The following is a 20,906-nucleotide window of genomic DNA, read 5'->3' as shown; positions in this document are numbered from 1 at the left end:
TCTGTATCGTAATAATCGATTCTTACGAATAATTATATTTCTTGCGAATCGATGTTTTATTGTGGCAAACTTTTAGATTATATATTTGCTTGGAAAAGTCACAAGCAGCCGACTTTCTCTTCTTGTATGAAGACAAAAATTGCCAACAGTGTTTTGATGTGTTCCTGCCTGCTCCACGGAGTCCGAGTGTTTTTTAATTTTTAAAAAACTAAGCTAATATTTGACAGCAGTAATCAGAGATTCCTCAGCAGTAAAATATGAAAAATTATGTGTTTTCTTTCTATTTAATTCAATTTTTTTTTAAAGATCGAATAAATCGATTCAGGATATATTGAGAATCAAGTATATATTGATATTTATATTGTAAGATATGAATAATAGTTTAAGATTTACTTATCGATTGTATTATAAGAAACTCCACTGTACTCGATATATCGATACTTGCCCTAGACAAGAAGATGACAATCAAGAAGGAAGAACGGATAATAAAATAATGCAAGTTTACAATATAAAAAAAATAAAGAAGAAATCATATAGTAATAAATAAATAAATAAATAAAAATCTGTCCCTCCTACTACTACTACTAAAATTCCCTCTGCCACACCATATCCCCCCAGATATCCCTTGAAAATATGGCAATTATTAAATTTTTAAACACTGCCTTATTTCGTTCCCCCCTCCTGTCTTGGTCCATTATAAGCAGATACTTTTTAATTAATTAAGTAAATAAATAGTGAATTTCTGCTAGAATATGCCGTCTATAAGTAATACCCGTCCCAGGTGCAAGGGCATATGGGAATATGCGTGTCGAGTTTTTCTTGATTTTCAGATTTCTTGAGAAGCAAACAAGTCCTCCCCCACGGAGGCACAATAAAAGTATGACAAATATGTGTGCGGTCAGGCGATTGCCGGGACTCCAGGACACCTCCCCCCAGGGACCGGGTGGCGAGATAAACAATCGATCAAAAAAGCGAGACAAATCGTTGCTGCGTCGTGTGGCAGGCGGCAAACAAAAGCCAAATGTGTTCACACCTTGACAGCCGGCCACACCCTCGTGCGGTGCCTGCCCCTTTTGGAGGTGGTGGAGGCAAACAACAATTCTCTGTTTTTTTTTTCCTGACTCCTGGCGCAGCCAAAAAGGCAGCAGCAAAAGGCAAATTCAATTTGAGCTGTCAAAAATCTGACCAATATTGCCTTTGAGTGTCTGCTGCCGAGTCCAGTGTGGTGTGTGTGTGTGTGTGTGTGTGTGTGTGTGTGTGTGTGTATGTGGGGCGTGTTCCCGGCCGGACTGTGGTCGGGCACAATAAATCGATTGAAAACGTAAATGAAATTGACAGTCAGCATTCCAGGTGACCAGCAGCCTGGATGACGACTGTCTCTGCTTCTGTCTCTGGATGTGAGCCACGTTTCCTTCTCCGACTTCGTGTTAAATAGCTTGACACTTTGTGCCTTTTGAAGTTACACTTTCCCCCTCGTGTGCCGTGAATTGTGTCCGGCACCTGTCTGCATGCTCCATGCCGGATGAAGGTGGAGATGGAGGTGGTGATGGAGATGGTGATGGAGATAGAGGAGTAGGTGTTGGGCCTTAAGTAAGGCATCAAATTAATTTGACATTTGCTTTGTCACTGTCAGCTCAACGCCCCGGATTTACAGACGGGGTCTGGGGTTAACAGCATTCTGGGGGCGAAAGGGCATCAAAGTCAATGACCAAGACCACCAGCCAGCCTCTCAAGCCTCTCAAGCCTCTCGACTACAATTGATGATGATATATGGCCGGACTCTGATTGGAAATATTCAGACACATGGACACGCTAACGCAGATCAAACAGGGCCAAGTGTTTGGCCCTTTCCTCCTGTGAAGTTCTGTGGCCTTGGGCTCGTAGGTGGTCTTTGCTTTTAGCAAAATTAGCGACTCTAAATAATTTTCAATTCACAAGAATCGTTTAAGGTTATTATTCTTGTTTCGGCCAAGCAAAGAGCCGCTGCCACATCCGCCCTCCCCAAAAAGCGTGCTATCAAAATAATAATAATGTTATTTTTTAATTTACCTAAAATGTTCCAAATCACACACAGAAGCACATACTATACATTAATATGGCTAAAAGGAAAAACAACACAAGGAAGCAGGCGCACAGGTGAGGTGAATGATGACATGGCCCGGCATTCACTTGAAACGTGTCTTGACGGGCACAGTGGTGGGCAGACCATCGTCAACCATCACCTTCCACACTGAATAATAGACCGGAATGGATTCTATTCTAAGAATTGCATTAGTCCTTGTCCTATTCCCATGGGATTAATCTAAGGAAAGAATCTACAGGAATAACATCTGTATTCTATCTGTAGCATCGTCTGAGCATTATTCCCTCTAAAGTGAGAAACAATTAAATAATCATAAAATATAATTCAAAGCGGCTTAGTTCCTCCTCTGCACTGACTGCCAATTAAAACAATCCATCAATATATCATTCTTTGTTGGCTTTAGTTATTTGTCTGTAGTTTTTTCTTCGTCTATTGACCATCTGGCCAATTAGCAAACAAATTAATATTCAGATGTAAATCATATGTTAATTATAGAATATATCATTTTCCCTTGCCAATTCACAGTTCCTTTTTTTTTGTCAATAAAAAATTGATTTTTTCCAAAGAAAAAGTTATTTATAGAACGACAAATGTTGCCATTCAACGAAAAAGTTTCGCTTTTGAACCACTGTTTGGGAGAAAGCTATTATGTCATAAGTACCCGCTACTTAGTGGCGGATTTTGTTTTCATAGTCGCCTTTGCCCCGAACCGACCTCGGCCGACCCTCTGTGGGCCGGCATTATGGCCGAGCACTGTTTGAAGTCCTTTGAGCGTCCTGGAGTGTCCTGGTAATGGTCTACTTAGCGATGGCTTGTCAACACCGACTCTCCGCCGGGCCAAAGCCACCACTCGCTAATTTCATTGAGTTTCGCATCATTTAATGAATTGATATCCGCATCAGGGACGTCTCGAGCATCAAATAGATGCAGATTGCCGGCTCTCCTTTGTAAAGTGATTTATGTTCCGGCGCCCGAGGCTTATCGAGATGGCGCGGACCTGACCATGCCACATCACGATGTTCTGTGTTTCACCTTTTTTTTGTTTGATAAGCCAAACAACATCAACCGTGCTGCCCTGATTTATTTCACCTTTATTTTTTAAAGCCCACTTTAAAGGGCCGCGAGCCATAGCGGAAATTTCGCTGACTCACACGAGCGGTCATTAAATGCGAAACAGAAACACGGGACTAGAAGATACCCCGTACTGCAGAAGCAACCCAATAATCCTCCAAAAGTGAGTCCGAAATACATGGTAATACTTGGTTTTTATTTAATTTATTTATTTTTGCACCTGAACTTGTCCAATATACCCCTGAAACGGAAACTACGGAGCCTGCAAAGGACTTTACGGGATGGGACAGGACAGGACACGAGTTTTGCTTCATGTTTGAACATTGGACTTTTTATTTTTTAGTACTAATTAAAATTTTTATATTTATCAAAGTTAGAGAGGGAGAAAGAGAGCTGCACACACCGCAAAGCAATTTGCAGGAACAACCAAATAACTAAAAACACATGTGGCACACACACACACACACACACACACACGAATTTGCGTGCCGGAGTACGAGTATTTGTGCGGGCGCAAAAGATTTTTGTTGACAGAAGTTTACAATAAAACGAAAGTTTAATGCACAAGTTCTGGGCCGCCCTCCACATCCCCCTCGAAAGTCCGTCCGTATGCCCCATAGCCATTTTTGGGGCTTTCTCTCTCTCTCTCGTGCTCTCTGTGGGTGCGGTCCCAGAGCCAGGCCGAGGTGAGCCGGCGGTCTGTTTGCGCAACTTACAGCCAAAGTAAACTCATTACCAATGCAAACAAACAGTGGCGGTTCGAGCGGTCGGGCTCCAAAACTTAACAGCAAAAAACCAAAAAAAAAAAATGTATAAAAAAGAGAATACTCATATACACGTACATACTCGTACATTTTGCACCCGAGCCACAAACTATTTGTGTCTGGCCACGGCAACGGAAAATGAAAAATCATTAAAAAAGTGTGTTAAAAAATAATGAAGTGCCTTGGCAGTCCCGGGCATGTGTACAGTACATCGAATACACGGAGGATATGTTGCCCGTAGGAGGAGCACTCCTCATTCCCCACTCCCCATTCCCCACTCCATTTCCCTCTCAACTTGTTTGCCTTTGCATAATTCTGGACGCCGCCGCCGCCGCACACTCACAGATGGAATACTTGAAATGCTTGCCATGCATTAGCCTTAGCGCATTCGACATTCCATTGAGGAGAGCCAGAGCAGGCGAGAGCAGAGTCCTTGACCACAGGATACAAATATGTATTTGCCCATTGTTATGCTGTGTGTGCGGCATTGCGGTGTCTTTATTGATCAAATTGCTTTATTGGTGTATAAATTTTAATTAGTTTCCATGTCGTTGTTCGCATTGTGTTCTCCTGTCACTATTAATTAACATGCAGTTCACATAACACCTCCATTCCCTGGCCCTGCCCTGACCCCAGCCCTTAAAATGTCCAACAACGAGTTACATTAATTATTTAATTTATTGTAATTTCTTTTTGGCGTATATTTGCTTAACATCAGTTGTTGTTGGCCAGCCCCAGAGTGGCAGTAAAAGTTAAAAACATATTTAAATAGTATTATACCCTCGGGCATTGCGGCCTAGGTTTGATATAGCCTCTGGCCGGTTTGGTCATTGGCTTAATGTTTATTTTTTGCAAAATATATTCGCTTTCCGGCTAAAGGTTTGAATGGGTTAAATTTGAATGCTTCCCCGTTTGAGGTTTCGATCTAATGGGATACTCTATGGGGCCAAATCGGCATTTACCTTCGATTCTAGTGGAAAGATTTCCCTATGGGGAAATATCTTACTTAACTTGATATTCCATTAAATACTTGAGAGGCTCTTACAAGCTTCTCCATAGGTATTCCACCTCAGAAGCAGGGTACCTCCAATTCGTTTTCGCACTTTTCACAGGTTTTGCATCTGTTTAATTTGTTTTTGTTTTGTTTACAGTTGATGTTATCACATTTGTAAAACCGCAGAGAACAAAACGTTAGTTCGTTACAACTTTTTGGGGCAGGCAGGCGGTGTGCACACATTAATGAGTAATTAAAATGTGGCAGGCAACATTATGGCAGCATGGCCGCATATCCGCTTCTACACGAATACTCTCTCTTGCACACACACACACACACACAGACACATTGACCGCATACAAATAATTAATTGAGATATTACAAGCGAACCGTTGCCGGGGGCCATTGAGGCAAGATGGAGCCAGTAGCCAGGAGCCTCCTCACCGCATGCTACTCGTTGAGCCGTGGACCCCGAACAGGCAACGTCTGTTAATTTATTAATACAATTGATTTATGCACTGATGATGATTAAGGGGTTGCCCAACCCGTGCTCCTTCTTTGGGCTTGTGGCCAGTCCCGGACAGACCTCAAAACCGTTGAGAGGCGCTCGGCTAGGTCTTCCAGCCAGTCAGCCAGTCAGCCAGCGCATCCTAATCTCATTAACTTTGCCACCTAACAGATGAACACAACTGACTGAATGCCAATGGTGGGGCAGGGGTTGGGCAGTGGTGGGGCAGGCCGGGGGATGCACTACTCTCCAAAGTGCTAAACTTCAACTAAAGTTTAATGACCACAAAATCCCATCAGGGCCCCGCCTCGACCAGGACTCCTTTCTGACCAATTACGAACGCATTTCAGTTCAACCGCTAATCGGCTTCCTTTCCTTTCCTTTCCACTTTTGCTGCATTTCAGGTTGAGTGCATTTCATTTAAATGAATTACCAGCGAAATATGAGTCCCTTCCGCTGCTGTTGCTACTGTTGCTGGCCCCAACTGTTGCCCCTCATTAAGCAGCTCGAACGCCAAATGTTAATCACTTTTTTTCTATTCCACTGCCAGCCAGCACTGAGAGCAGAACGGACTCCAGAACCCAGACCCCAAAGCGCAAATCGCAAAACACAACAAAGCACAAAAATTGGTAATTAATGCCTTGGCCAAAACCAGAGAGAGAGAGAGAGAGAGAGAGAGAGAGATAGAGAGCGAGCGAGCGAGAGGGAGTCCCCTTCATGCCATTCCCCCTGTTAATTTGAATGAATTTAATTAATTAGCATTAAAACAAAGCTGACGTCAATTGCGCCAAAAACAGGAGGGGAACGACGACCAGCCTCCGTTGCCGGGGCAGCTGATGACTGACTGCCATCATGGGGCACTAATCAGCAGACATGGCCAGCTGCCAGCTGTTGTGGCAGCGTCCTCACTCGACCAATTTGCGGCCCCATGGCTTAAGCAGCTCGATATTCCAACTCATTATGACGTATATTATTGGGCATCATCGTCATCGTCATCATCGTCGTCGTCTTGGGGCAGAGGCTGCTAATGACGTTCGTCTGTACATAGAAACAGCTAAGCGGATATCCATAACTAATACAGAGGCACATACAGACCGCAATTAGCAAAAGGAGATTTTCTGGCTGTTTAGTTTTTAATTAAAAATTGATGTGTAGCATTTGCATTTGTAATAACAAATTCAATTCGATTCGAGAGTTGATCGGCTCAAGTGGGGCATGCGTTTTGGATTAATTACGGATGGGACAGATGAGAGCCTGTCTTGGAAGGCAAGGCCTTGTAACAATACAATAAAACCGTTGTAGAAATAATATTTCGATGGTACACATTTAATTCTGTAATTTACCGCATGTCAAATATCTCAAAGGACTGCCAGCTTCTGAGATGCGATAAGGCTTCCCTCATGGTTTAAGCCACATTTAATCTTCAATGACTCTTTTTAAATATTCTCACTTTATGTAAAACGCAACTGTTGTCACAAAAGCAAATGCGAATGAAAAATGATTGCTTTTGTGCATTTGCTTTCTGGCTTCCCGCAACGCAATGCAATGCCTCAAAGACATGAGAATTATTTGCTCAACGGCAATAAATGACAAGTTAATTATTTTAATAAATAAATGCCCATGTATTCTACGAGCAGATCGGATTAAAAATTACTCTTTTTGCTGTACAACAAAGACTAGCAGTGACATTTTTGGGCAATTGGCCCGCATCGAATTTTGCTTAAGGCTCTTCAATACCAATTAAATACAATGGCAAAATATTGACACATCCGAGGAAAGAACACTCCAGTCAGTGGAGGATCGCCCTCCCCTCCCACCGCCGAGCCCAAAAGAGCAATCAAAATGTTCGGGTTACACTCAAATGCACACAGAATACCCCGATTTCGATGGGGAATGCAAACACAAAACGCCGCCTGCATGGCAAGTGAAGTTGTTGCAACATTCTGTTGCTGCTTTGCTTCTATTGTTACTGTCTGTGTGGCTTTTTCTGTCTGACAAGTAAAACAATAAAGCTAAAAAATCGATGGCAAATATTATGCATTGGCAAAGCGATGCAGTTGCGTGCAAAAATATACCATATGGCCAGGCAGTGCGTGACAAAACTGTAAGTGGAGTAGAAATGTGTGTCGAATAATGCACAATGCCATTTGGCTGTCGATAGAATCATGCCGAAAAGTAGAGAAAAAAGAAAAGACTAACCAATCCAACAAAATAACGAACATGTGCGTGTGAGCCTGTCATAGATACACAAATCAAAACTCAGAATAGCAAGGGGGGGCATGCGTAATTCGATTAATATTTTGATCCTCACTGTATCTATTCGAAATATATATATCTAAATGTATACCGTGTAAATCCAGCTGAAAAATAAACACAACAAGAGCAATGACAAACATTGCGGCGGCCATCCGACTCCCGACACCCGACTAGTGCAGCTGCAACTGTGGCAAAAACTGAACTAAACTATTCAGGAATATACGAGTACAGAGTACATACATATGTCTGTTCGTGGGGCAGAGTACCTGTGGATAGAGCTGTCCAAACAGTGTCTGCCATAAAAATAGCTAAACGAATAATGGCGCTAAGCCCCGAATGTAATCGCGAAATTATCGATGGCATGCAGCATTAGGCAGGCAAACAAAATGCAATAAATCGCTTCATTTAATTAACAATCAAGGGCAGCAAATATCGGAGTTTGGGCGGAGAGAGAAGCCAGGCATATAATTGATTCAGCCGTGACACAGTCACAGACACAGTCTGGGACAATCCCCAGGACGGTACACGGCGAAGAGACAGCATCAATGTCGTCAGTCAGCAGCCCCCGTGACAGGACCCACTGACTGGCAGGCAGAAAATTGATTTTCCAATAAGCAGCAAGAGAGGAAAGTGGGAGAGCAGTAGTAAGAATCAGCAGGAGCTCCCATCAGCGCACGTTAGATTGTGTTAATTTTACGCTAAATCTGGTTTGGTCTCAGCCCAGCCGCAGCCTCTTTGATCAACTTTGACATTGATGAGTTAATGATGATGAGGCGATGCCGCAACAGCGGCAGAAAAAATCCAAACAGATTGTCACCAGCAACGTGAGGCAGACAAGCAGACAGCCAGACAGACAGCCAGGGCGGCTCAATGTCTGTTTTATGGCCAAAGTTTTTGGCAACGTCTCTGTCATTTGTCTTGAGCACACACACGCACGCACTTGCACCCGGCCCCAGACGAGAGGCTGCCAGAAATGAAGTCAAGTAGAGTAAAGTTTTTCAATAACTTTTCTCTTTTGGCCTATTAACTGTCTGAGAGATGAGCCCACTAAGTCGTGCACTCATTAACTTGGCTAAGATGCGGCTTGTTAATCAGCCGGCGCACTTGAAGTGAAAGTGAAAGGCGAGTGAAAGGGTTGTGGGAGTGGCCAAGGAATGATTTGCTCATAATTAAGATAAATGTGGCAGATCAGATGTTTACACAGCGTACAGTCGAGGGCACAATTTTTGTAATGGAACAAAAATATTAGCTCTTTCCAAAGAGTTTCCCCCAAACGGATTGGCAGTCAGGCGTGAATGTACAATGGAACCTCTTTCATTCATTGACCATCTCTTACCGAAGTTGTTCCTCATTTCTTTATGCTTTTCATATCTCATGGTCTCATCCTTGAGTGACTTTCACTTTCACTTCACTCACTCTCACTCTCACTCTCGCTCTCTCTAGCTTTCCTCCCTGCTCCTCGCACTGCCTCCATCTATGATTTCAATTGATGGGCTGTTTATCAGACCGCCACTGTCCGTCCGTACAATTCCCGATAAACTCACAGAAAAGTAATCTAGCTGGGGGCTACCTCTCTAAACAAAAACTTGAATCAAGCGAAAACCGAGAGACCAAATAACAAAAGCGTTTCGCTTGCTAACCAAAAATACAATTTCCGTTTCGCAAAACTCATTTCGCATTTTGGTTGTTTTAAATCAACAGCGGCAGGAGCGGCAGCAAAACAGGAGCTCGAAAATGGGAAATTGGGAAGGGGACAGGTTGGGGCCAACAACTGCCAAACAATTGCGTAAAAACAATAAACAATGAATACAAGGACGAAGCCATAATAGCAACCATATCAACGGGAGGAACAACAACAACAACAGCAACAACAACAATGAATGTTGCTCATGTGCATGCCCACAATTAATTTACAATAAAACAATCAATTGATTACCATTACATCCGGCCGCGCAACGGAAATTGTTCGCAATATCCTATTGTTAAGCGAAATGACCCCCGACGTGGAGCCAGGGGGGGGCAACGCGGGACGGCGGAGCCACCAGAAAGAGTGTGTGGGGGGCGAAAGGGAGAAACTTTTCGAAATCCATGCCTGGGGCGGCTGAAACAAGTAAAATTTCCGAAAAACCAAAACCAAATTGACAAGCCAGCGGTTAGATTGTTTTGACAGGCGTCTGGGGCAGGCCGGGTTCAGGGGTCATGACCACCGCACGCACTGCAACTGATTAGCGATGAAAAGCCGTTGCGTGATTCCCCCGCCTTTGAGTTGTTTGCTTGTTTGTTTGCACTGCCTCGGGGTACTTGACGAGTCCATTACACAAAAGTCCCACAACAAGAACAAGTGGATCCCCCACAAGTGGATCGTAGTGTTCCTGATGATTGATCCAAGTGACACGCAGTCCCCGCACTCAGCACCCCGTGGAAAACTTACCTCGAGAGCCAAATTGTTATGCAAAACATAAGTTCAACTTTCGACAATGATGACAGGAGAAGCGAAGCCCTCGGAAGCGTTTAAAAAGTTAACACTAGCAAAAAGTTAACCAAATTTGTTGCATACTTTGCAGCATCGGTTCACAAAACACACTGAGCCGGGAAGCTAGAGCCGGGGAGCTCCAAACTGGCAACTGGGAAAATGCCACTCTCCACTCTGCCTCCCTCTCTGTCTCTCTGAGGGGGCAACCGAGACGAAGGCGAAGCTGCAGCATGCCGCCGTATAATGAGCTGCGAAGGCTGTTGCTGGCTGATACGGCTGGCGTCGTCGTTGCCCCACTGGGACGCCGCTGAATGGGAAGCTGGGCAACAAAAAGTTGCGCCAAAATGCTAAAACGCAGCGGGCGCCTCATCATTGGCAGCAGGCGGGGTTGGGGGAACCCCGGGGGAATAGAAGGGTATCCGTGAGGAGCGCATTATGAGACCCCGCACAATGGAGCGAGCCACAAAAGAAATGGCATAAAAATGTAAATTTCGTTTCTTTTCGAGCAGAGCTGTTTATTTATACAGTCTTTATGAACTAGTGGCGGCCTAAGATAGTCGAAAGATGACGAGCAAGTTGATTAAGGCACTGTGCAATCAATATCCAGGCGATATCTTTTAGTTCCAGTATCGCTAATCGGTCAAAGCCGTATAAAATGCCACAAAAATGTGACACCCAAGGCAATTAGTCTACAGTTTTTATTGATATGAACAATATTTGAAAACTCGAATCAAAATATGGAAGATTGGTTCAGAAAAAGTCGATCCTCTTCCAATTATTGAATGAGATGAAGATGAAGATTAACACTCATTCAAAAACTAGCATGACAAATGTTGGAAAATTCCTTCATGAGCAGCGCTCTACGGTTGCAAACAGTTCTGTAATCTCACATTTTCGAAGCACTGCTGTTTGATCAATATACTCTATAATACTTATATAAAAATTGCGAGCAATTATCGTATAATTGTGCTTTAATAATTTAAATATTTTCCTGCTGCATTTCTTGTATGGGATAACAGAATGGATCGCTTAAATGCTGTATAATTTTGTACTGCTCTCAATTTTTACCCCATCAAAGATGCATGTGTCCCATTGTGGGGCTCTCAATGGCCCCCCCATTGGCAGGTAATGTCGCTCAGTAAATGGTTCTTTATACACATCCACACATGTATAGTATGTGCCTGTGTGTTCCATTTATCAACACTTTTGCCCACATTCAATGCGAGTTAATTAACAGTGTGCAATGACGTCAGCAGGGGGGTCTAGTTACTGGTCTTCTGCAAACGATTTCTATTGATACGAGTACGAGTATTTGCAGAGCGAATCGCTGCCATCAAGTCCCATGCCCAGCTGTCAGGCAATTGTGAGCGACAGCCTGGCCTGTCAGCCTAGACTCAAGTGCCGCCAACACCCAAAAAAAAAAAAAAAATAGAAAAAGAGTCTAAATAATAATATGACCCACTTACAGGGAGTCAGAGTCAGGCCGCAACGGCAACAACTCAAATATGAAGCTCAGGCCATTTGCCAGCCCCACATTGCATGTGGCCTGGCACTTAACTCAATTTGCAACAAGAAAGACAGGCTAGATTTTGGAGATCGAAGGGAAATATACTCTTAATAACTCTTCCCATACACGTTAAGGGAAAAGGAAGAATCTGTGCCAAGTTCTGACCGGATGGTTTTACAGATAAAAGACTTATTTCCGATTAAGAAGTATGGAATAGAAGTAAGCTTTCCTAACTATGTGGCAAACATCGTTTAGCAATCGTTATACCTTTTGCCAGGGCATGGTTAAGCCATCGTCAATGTCGGCGTCGTTGTTGCCACCAAGTGCAGTCCGGGAAAATTGCTGCCATATTACCAACGACACCAGCATATTGTTATTACTTTTCTTTTTGTTGTTGTTTGTGGTTGTTGCTGGTGTCGTTGCTGGTTCTGGTTCTGCTTCTGCTTCTGGGCGGGGGGTGGAACTATCACTATTGTGGCAACGATGACAACGTCTTGGCAGTGTGTGTGTGTGTGTGGGTGCCATCAAAATCGAATTGATATGAAACCGCAATTGAAATGTCGGGGTCGGTTGGGCAAACGCAGCGAAAACTTTTTCGGTCTATGGCAGATGGGAGAAGGAAGAAGGTGACCCACATAAAATTCAATTCGAACCGACACTGAACTCCGGCTGAAGGCAGACTGTGAGAGGCAGAGGAACAATCGCTTGAATCGCTTGTTGCATTGAGCTGCCAGCAGTCTGGATGGAGGCACCCAAGCGGATACTGGGAACATCGCGCAACAGGAGACGCCACACACACACACACACACACACACGCACACAAGCAGAAAGGCAGGCGGGTGGATACAGCCAGAGACAATACAGATACCAGGCGCCTGACAATATTTGTAAGCCTTTTGTAGGCGCAAAAAGGCGGCTGGCTGACTGGCTGACTGGCTGACTGGCGACAGACAACGACAGAGACAACGCCGCCCGCCCCCGCCCCCGCACACGTTCCTATCGCCACTGGCACGAATGCATTCATTCGATACGTCCGCTCACTGCGCCCCCCACCCGACGGCCCTGTCGTCACGTCAATTGTTGAGCTCCTCCATGCCAGGGGGCATACATTTCGAGTCGCTCTCCCGAGATGACGATGATGAAAATTTATGCATAAAACTGTCATTGGAATTGTTTGCAAATGAGCTGCTCTGCCAGCAAAAAAGTAAGAGCATGCAAATTGAATTCCAGTCACGTGCACCGAATGACACACTAATCACACTGTTCGAGTGCAAAAAGGACCTGGACTCGACTCGACTCGACAGGGATCGGGATCGGATCGGCGAGTTGAAGGGTGTCGTCCGGGAAGGACATTAGCCGGGTCAGCAGCTGCATGTCACATTATCGAGTTGCAAACAGAGCGAAATGCTTAAGCAAGAAATCAGAATTCAATTTACCATGCATGCACCACACGGGACGGGATGAGTCGAGCCGGAGCTTCAGCTGTGAACTGTGGTGAGTTTCCTAAAGGGCCCACGCACACAGATACACCCGCACACACACGAACACACACAGACACTAGGGCACGGACACGGATACGGATACGGACACGGTGGGAAAGTAAAAGGCAAATGTTGAGCACGGAGACGAGAGAGAGCGAATCCACATCAAAACAAAGAAAACCATGAGTCGGCTGAGCTTGGAAAAACTCGTTGAAAAATACCAACCAAAAACAAAAATGCACGGGGGAAAAAACAGACAAATACATGGGCACTCGACAAAAAATAGACAAGGAAAAACCAAATTAGATTCCGACTAAACGATACCTAAAACTTTTGACAAGAAAGCTGCAGCCCAAATCGTTTTGATCTGAGATCAATCGAAACATTCCGGCAGATGCCTTTACCTCTTGATCGTATAAATCACAGTTTCAGGATGTGCACAAAAACCATATACCCTTGAAGTCTACGAATGCCGTGGGTATAGAAACGAATGCCCTGAATGACTAAGGCAAAGTTCGCGAAGATTCAACAAATGACAAAAGCCACGACAAGCAACAGAACCTCGACAGCAGCAGGAAGGGGGTGGACAGACAGCATAGTGGGTTGGCGGGGGGGTTGGCGGGTGGATGGGATGTGGCAAGCGAGGTTAGAAGCTGCTTCAGGGACAGCTTCAAATGCTGAGGAGGGGCCCAGGCCCAGGCCCAGGCCCAGGCACAGGCCCAGTCAAGCAAGAAGCGTAAGCGTTTTCTGTCTCTGTGGCTGATTCTGTGTTTGACGCGCATACATATGTGTTTAGTACATCTGTGTGTGTGTGTGTGAGGGGGGAAGTTGAGATGTGTATGTGTTTGGGTATGAGCGAAAATTACGGACTAACAAGTGGTCGTTGAATGGCAAACCAGCGAGGCAGACAGCCCCAGCCACGACAGTTGATTTGATTTGACAGCAAGACATGACATTTCGGGTCGGCAGAGGCTGAGGCAGTGGCAGAGTCAGAGAGAGTGGTGTGGTGTGGTGTAGCCCGAGAGCCAGAGAACCCACCAAGACGCAGCAGCTCGAGTGAAGTGAAGCTGAAGAAATGCCACGAGTGCTGGATCCCAGCAGCCAGCAGCCGGCAGTCAGGGATCCACAACGGATGCCCCAACTGATGACGCAGATGTCTCAGCTCATCTCATCTCAACTCGACAGAGTCTCGTTCTGCTGCCGCTGGCAAGTGCAGGCAACCGCAAGCATCCATCCTTGGAGCAGTTGGGGGGGGGGAGGGAACAAAAAAACGGAGAAAAACTGCGCCCGCGCCCGCTCATATAATGAAGATGGATCTTGACTGGGACAGGGACAGGGACACGGACAGGAACTGGTGGCTGTTGCTTTTGCTGGAGCTCGGCCTGGGCCTGGGCGACGACTAGCATAACAATGGGAAGCGGACGTAGCACTCGGAAGCGGAAATGAATAGCAGGACACCCACAACCCAAAAGCCACAGCCATCCCACACGGACCACCGCATGGCACTGGGGAGGTCTGTTCCCATGTTCCCATTCCCACGGTCCCCGTCCCCGTCCCCGTCCCCGACCACGTCCCATTGCTGGTTGGCCATAAAATATGCCATCGTGCATATGACTCTGTCATATATTTGGTATTTTAAAGCGTGCAATTCTGGTCTGTCCGGTGTCTCTGTCGGGTAAACACAGTGGGACCATAAAAACCGTGACCAGGCCAGGGGAAATGCAAGTAGATTTCTGTTTTTTGTCGAGAGGTTTGTCTGGAAAGACATATATATGGGCCAACTGACATTATTTCATAATTTTCAACATATTATTTGATGATTCCAAAACGATTACATCAACTTCAAGACTCTTGGCTATCATAGGAATTTCTGGGGCATAAGATGGAATTTGATCAGATATGCATTTCCTTAGTGTACAAAAGTAAGCGGATGGATACCTTTATGTCTGAATGAATATCGAATATCCGCTATCCGCTATCCTGCTTGTATTATTATGCTATTAATTCTCAATCCCACTGTGTTTTAGATACACAAGTCTCTAGAGACACTCCAGCCAAACCGGATCCCCCCCCCACCCCTTACGATTTATATCGATATGCTGGCTGTGTGAACAGCTGACTGTCTGTCGACTCACCTCTTTGTTTGTCGCACTATCCGCTCCTGCTGCTGCTGCTGTGGGTACAGATACTCGTACTATTGTAGCGCGTTGGGGCCCGCACGTGTGCAGGTGCCAGTTAGCGGTTAGGTCAGGTGGGTGCTCGTTCGTTTGGTTTGGTGGTTGGGTGGGCGGTGGTGGCTCAGCTAGAGGATTGTGTGCTTTGTAGGTGATGAGTGGGTGGCTAGGTGGGTGGTGGGTGGTGGGTGGTGGGTGGCCAGGTGGGGTTGGGCAGGACTGACACGTTGGCCGTGTGAGGATATCGCAGTCAGTCGTAGTTACAGTCTTCGTTGCCAACGCTTCAGTAGTCAGCTTGATGTGCTCAAAAGTCACTTTCGAGTGTTTTCACTTTCCACGTGGCGTTGCACGTGCGCGCTGCCAGCCAAGTGCCACTTGCCACGATTGTTAGCATGAATTCTCTTCACACAGTGTAATGGGGGGGTCTTGCAGAGAGAGATAACCTGCTGGTCGCGACGCGTTTACAGTTACAGCCTTGAAACAATGAAACAAGACAGCGGCGGGAAGGACGACGATGACGACGACCCATTGAAGCACTCGAGCAGTTTCTAGCGAAAGTGTGCGCCTTGCTCTGGCTTCAGATTGTTGTTGTTGTTGCTGGTACTGGTTTGGCCACGTTTACACGAAATTAAGTTAAGTAATTAAGTTGGCCTTCTTGCTGGCTGTGGCTATGGCTGTGGCTGGGGCTGGGTGGTGTGGGCATATTTCATAGCCTGCTTCTGGGCGTCCCACTGAAACGCCGCTTAAATTATGCATGCACCAGACATGTCACGTGGATAGTGCCACTAAACGAACGTTAGTCAACGTCGACGACGGCGTCGACGCCACATGCTAACATTCTGACAGCTGCGCGGCCGCGGCGGTTGAGTCCGAGTCCGAATTTGAGTGCGAGTTTCAGTTCGAGTGCGAGCGGGTACTTTTTAGACAATTTTGTATTCAACGGCCTTCTACTGATTCATTTCTGCCCGATGTTTATTCGATTTGCTATGATTTGCTTGGTTTTGCGGTTATAGAAATTGAATTTATTTGGCTACGCGCCACACGAGCACGTTGCACCCACACAAAAATCTCGCTCACACAACTCTCCTCCACGCGCTACGCTCTCACTCAAAACTCACGCACACAGACACACACGCAGCGACACAGACACACAGATGTTCGTTCATGTGCACACACACACCTAAGCAAAGCGTAACGTAGGACGCGATTTTTGGCGTATGTCCTGATGCCGTAATTTTCTATGCACAAACACGCGGAACACGCGGTATTCTCAAGGACTCTCGACTTTTGTTCGATTCCCTTGATTGGGCTACAGTCTCGGGCTGTTGTCTGGCCAGATTTCACACATTTAAGCCGCGATTTGGTAATTTTTTGCGATTTATTTTGATGCCACACAGCGTGGAGTGTGCAAACCGTGTTGATTTGTTCGCACCTTGGCCATTCGCTACTGAACCCAACACACACACGGTGAGAGTTCACCACAGCTGGCTGGCTGTCACGAGAGAGCGGCAGAGTCCTGGCCCACACAGCCAGCACAATCACTCGTTGCTTTCGCTCTCTCCCTAGCTCGCTCTGTGTCTCAGTCTCTGGAGCGCCGTTGTGTGGTGGGTTAGCATTTTTTTTGGGTAGAGCTTGCGCACAGCTGTTCGGGGAATGGCGGCATTTCAAATAATCAACGCTGAGCGGCTGGGAAAAAGCTGAAAAACTGAGACTATAAGCTATGTGACTGATATGAAATATAAGGCAATTCCAAGAGTTTATTTATGTCTCATAATGTTTTTTGGATGAAATATCCTTTCCTCAGTGGGCACTGCCTCTAACTCACTCAAGACCAAAACTTGCGCAAGCTCTCGCTCAAATTTCTCATGCTTACTGCCACTACCACTCACTCTCTCTTTCGCTCAGCTGTCATCTGTGGAGTGTGTGCGTGTGTGTGTGTGTGTGTGTGTGTGGTAGTAGTGGGCGCCTGTCCCTTTGCATGGAAATCTGTTGCATGAGCGCAATTTGTTATCCTCTTTATCTCAGCTGAGTGTCGTCCAAGTGTCAGTAGTGCTTCTCGCTACATAAATTACTCCATGGCTTCTTGAGCAATACCGTTACAGCATATAAAAACAATAAAATGTTGTATCCGTAGCCGGCAGCGCCCATCGGGCAAATCCCCAAAAAGTAAAAGTACGAGTACCCACAATAATAGCAATCTAGCTGGAAAATAAAGGAGGTGTAGGACTAGGAGCAAGATAAACACAATGTAAGATGAAGACGGGAGTACGACAGATTGAACTAGAGTGAGTGAGAGAGAGATAGAGGAGGCCAGAGATAGAGAGACAGAGACGGCTAGCGGTTTAGTGGATTTACTTGACAAGACTGTTGCTCTCGTAGTCATCGGCATCGGAGTTGTGTTTTGTTTCTTGTTCTTTATCCGTTGCCTAAGCCATTGTTTGGGCTGTGATTTTGAAGAACTTTCGCTACTAATACATATGCAAACATGGTTTATGCCTTGCCTCATGCGTTGGGTACTGCGGGATAATATAATTTTAAGCAGGGACCGCAACAGATTTTAAAATCACTGTAACTGTTTTGCTTGTGTTTGTGTTGAGACATAGGTCATTGGTCTGTAAATTTTGTTTGCTACATTAGACATTGTTATGGAATGAGTTCACCATCAAATGGCCCATGCTTGTTGCATGAAGATGAAGCCTGTTATGCGTGGATCCCAGCTAGAAACGCAGCCCTCCCACCGCACAACCAACCGAGGGGCGCTGCCGCATTACGATCGACGCGTACCGCCGAACCGATCGCGTACTGATTGAAAACTGTTTAAAAAAGCTAAACATGCATTCAAAATTACACAAATATTTTTACTAATTAGGGTAAACGCATGGAATTAGTAGTAGATATGAAAAAATCCTAAACGATTCCTGCAGGGAATGTTGTTCCGTATAAATTTGTTGTTCTGCTGATTTTCCTGAGTATCAAGCAAATAAATTCCACATAGAAGGGCAGGTGGGGAAAATACAGTGGGGGGGACGTACGTCATAGCCATGACCGTTGAAGCACACAACTAATTGAATTTCTCAAGCTGTTTCATTGACCGAATCGATTGAATCGAAACCAATTTGACCATATGCAGTAACTGCGCCCCTTTCGCTGCCCACCCCCACTTGGCCCACATCATCGCCATCGAACCGAACCCCGCAGACACCACAGGATGGTATCCTGGGTGCTGCCTTTTTACAAAGTTGACTTCATTTTAGCCGTCGACACCGGCAGGCAGTCCCCGGCAGAGGCTTCATTAGAATGCATATTTCATATATTTTCTGGGCAAATTCCTTCGACTGGAATACCTTAGGAAAGCTGCAATCAATTGCGTTTTATACATTTTTCTTTGCCTACCATCGAAATCAGAAATGGCGCCCTCGATAGGTACGGGCTAACAGCATATTCGAGGCAAGGGAGGACCAAGTTTTTTAATAAACTTTCATTACCAGCCAATCAGTGGGATTCCATGAATATTTACCAAAAAATATTAGAGAAATTATATCCAAGCATCAGCCAAGCCTATGCCCGGATTACACGTTTTGTTTGAAATAAAATCAAATCGATTTGGTATTCAAATTTTCCTTTTGGTAGCATTTTGCCCAATAAAAACCACTTGAAAGTTATCTTTCCACCCTCAGCCAAATCGAATAGTTTGCCTTTTAGCTTCCGCTTATTGACTGCCCAAAAAAGGGGAGCCCCCAATGCAGTCAAAGTTAAAATTACAGCCAGAATAAAAGTGAACATGCTGGAAACAAGTACATACATACATACATATTTGCCAATTAGGGGGCGATGAGGAAAGAGTGCAAGCAATGTGTTTGCTCAAACGAGACGTCAAGTGTTACGCGAATGTTGGTGCGGGGACTGGGATTGCAACAATCGAATTAATTGGCAGCTGCCCTTAACCGTATCGAACAATCGACGGCAAATGTAATTTCCAATATCATTAGGCTCTGGGCCCAACCTGCAATTTGCGCTGCAGCGGTTCTCCCCTGTTTTTTTGTTGTTTTTTGTCGTAATCGCTTTGTCATATAAATGAACCGAGTTTTGCTCTTCAGCCGGCTACAGTGGGCTGTATTTTCTACAACTTTGTCAACGTTTTTGCCTCGGGGGCAAAGTAAACTCAATTAACTTTTTGCCATTGCTGCTTCTGCTGCTGCCGCTACCGTTGCAACAATAAACAATTTTTTTCCACCTTTCGCCTGGGCTCGGGCGAGAATCGCAATTAAGGAAGATAACAGTCAAGTGCAGCAGCACCCACTCCCACTCCCACTCCCACATACCTATCCGTACGGTAAGGTACGTTGTATAAATTGCTTAGAAAATGTAAAGTGTAAAGCAAAATGGTTTGTGTATTTGTCATGGCGGTCTGTGGCCTCAGTCTCAGCCTCAGTCCAGGACACGAGCTGGCCGACATTAACCAAGATTTGTTGGCGCTTTAGCGAGGCGTTTGTCAGGGGCTCTGGCTGCTGCTACTGATGCTGCTTCTTTTAATTAAAAAAGTTCTAGCTGGATGCAATTAGCGGGGGCAACGGAACGGGTGCTGTCGCACGGAGCGTCTCCTCCTGAGTTATGAGAGTAGTGTAAGGTTTAAGTAAATGCTTATAGAAATTTAATAGATTCCACTGGGGAGACATTTTTAATTGCGACAATATTGTGCAACCACATAATGCAAAATTTATCTACATTTGCTCCAATTTCAATCGTTCGCAGATACAGCAGACATTTGTTAAGCACCTTTGCATTACCTGCCTCCGTTTACCGATGGAAGTAGGCCATGTATCAATGCCATTCGAATCGTTCTGTTAGTTGGAACCAAAACTTTTCATAAACAAAATCAAACACAACCTACACAACAAAAGGCAAAATTAATATACAAATAACCAGATTTTTATACATAGATAGTTTTCGATTCGTTTATTTTGATCACTTCGGCACCTTCGCATTCAATTTGGGTTCTGGCGGCACCATGTTCGTAACCCGTTGCACCCATTTGAACTTTCTGAGAGAGTACCGGAATGGCTGCGCCGACAAAGACGTCCCTGCTATGGAATTGGTCAACGAAGCCTCCAATGCCTGGCAGGCTCTCAGCCCCGAGGAGAAGTCGCTGTTCGAGGAGGTTTGTTAAGAGCTGCCTTTTGGTGGGGCCTACCTTTATCTAAGTATTGCCCCCACAGGATAATTATGTGCCGGCTCGCCTCGCTGGAGGAGGGTCATCGGTCTTGGCTTTTGCTACCGGTATGTTGGTAGCTCAGCTGAGCGAAATAGAAATGGTCGACGAGGACAAGATCATGGCCAAACCGAAGTCCAAGGCCAAACCGAAGTCGAAGGCCAAACCGAAGTCTAAGGCCAAGCCGAAGTCCACGGCAGCCAAGCAGCTTCTGCGGAAGAATCAGAAGAATGCCACACAGGCCACACGGCGTTCAAGCAAAGAAACCCGTCCCATCTAAGGAACATATTTCTAATGCCGTTGATCTTCTCTCTGAGCGGAAGTGTTATCTTGGTCCACCTTAGGCTTTCTTGTCCTGAAATAAAAGCTTATGCAGTGTACTGGTA

General features: G+C 45.4%; 1 protein-coding gene across 1 annotated transcript; it reads left to right on the top strand.

The window, feature by feature from the left end:
- The first annotated feature begins 1,522 nt into the window (after positions 1-1,522).
- Positions 1,523-20,906, top strand: LOC6588024. Its single transcript, XM_002013325.2, has 3 exons — positions 1,523-1,572; positions 20,238-20,469; positions 20,528-20,906. Exons 1-3 carry the CDS (start codon positions 1,523-1,525, stop codon positions 20,798-20,800), a joined length of 555 nt encoding a protein of 184 aa, XP_002013361.2. The 3' UTR covers positions 20,801-20,906.

This window comes from Drosophila persimilis, unplaced genomic scaffold, assembly GCF_003286085.1.
Source record: "Drosophila persimilis strain 14011-0111.01,24,50 unplaced genomic scaffold, DperRS2 tig00000000-arrow-pilon, whole genome shotgun sequence".
Lineage (NCBI taxonomy): Eukaryota > Metazoa > Arthropoda > Insecta > Diptera > Drosophilidae > Drosophila > Drosophila persimilis.
The sequence above is the reverse complement of the archived record's forward strand: the minus strand, read 5'-3'. Positions and strand labels throughout refer to the sequence as shown.

Bases quoted from the DNA above. Each gene is read 5' to 3' on its own strand.
- LOC6588024 (XM_002013325.2), top strand. From the start codon at position 1,523: ATGAAGGTGGAGATGGAGGTGGTGATGGAGATGGTGATGGAGATAGAG. The intron at 1,573-20,237 runs GTAGGTGTTGGG...ACAAATAACCAG, and splicing joins ATGGTGATGGAGATAGAGGA to ATTTTTATACATAGATAGTT. The intron at 20,470-20,527 runs GTTTGTTAAGAG...TTGCCCCCACAG, and splicing joins AGAAGTCGCTGTTCGAGGAG to GATAATTATGTGCCGGCTCG.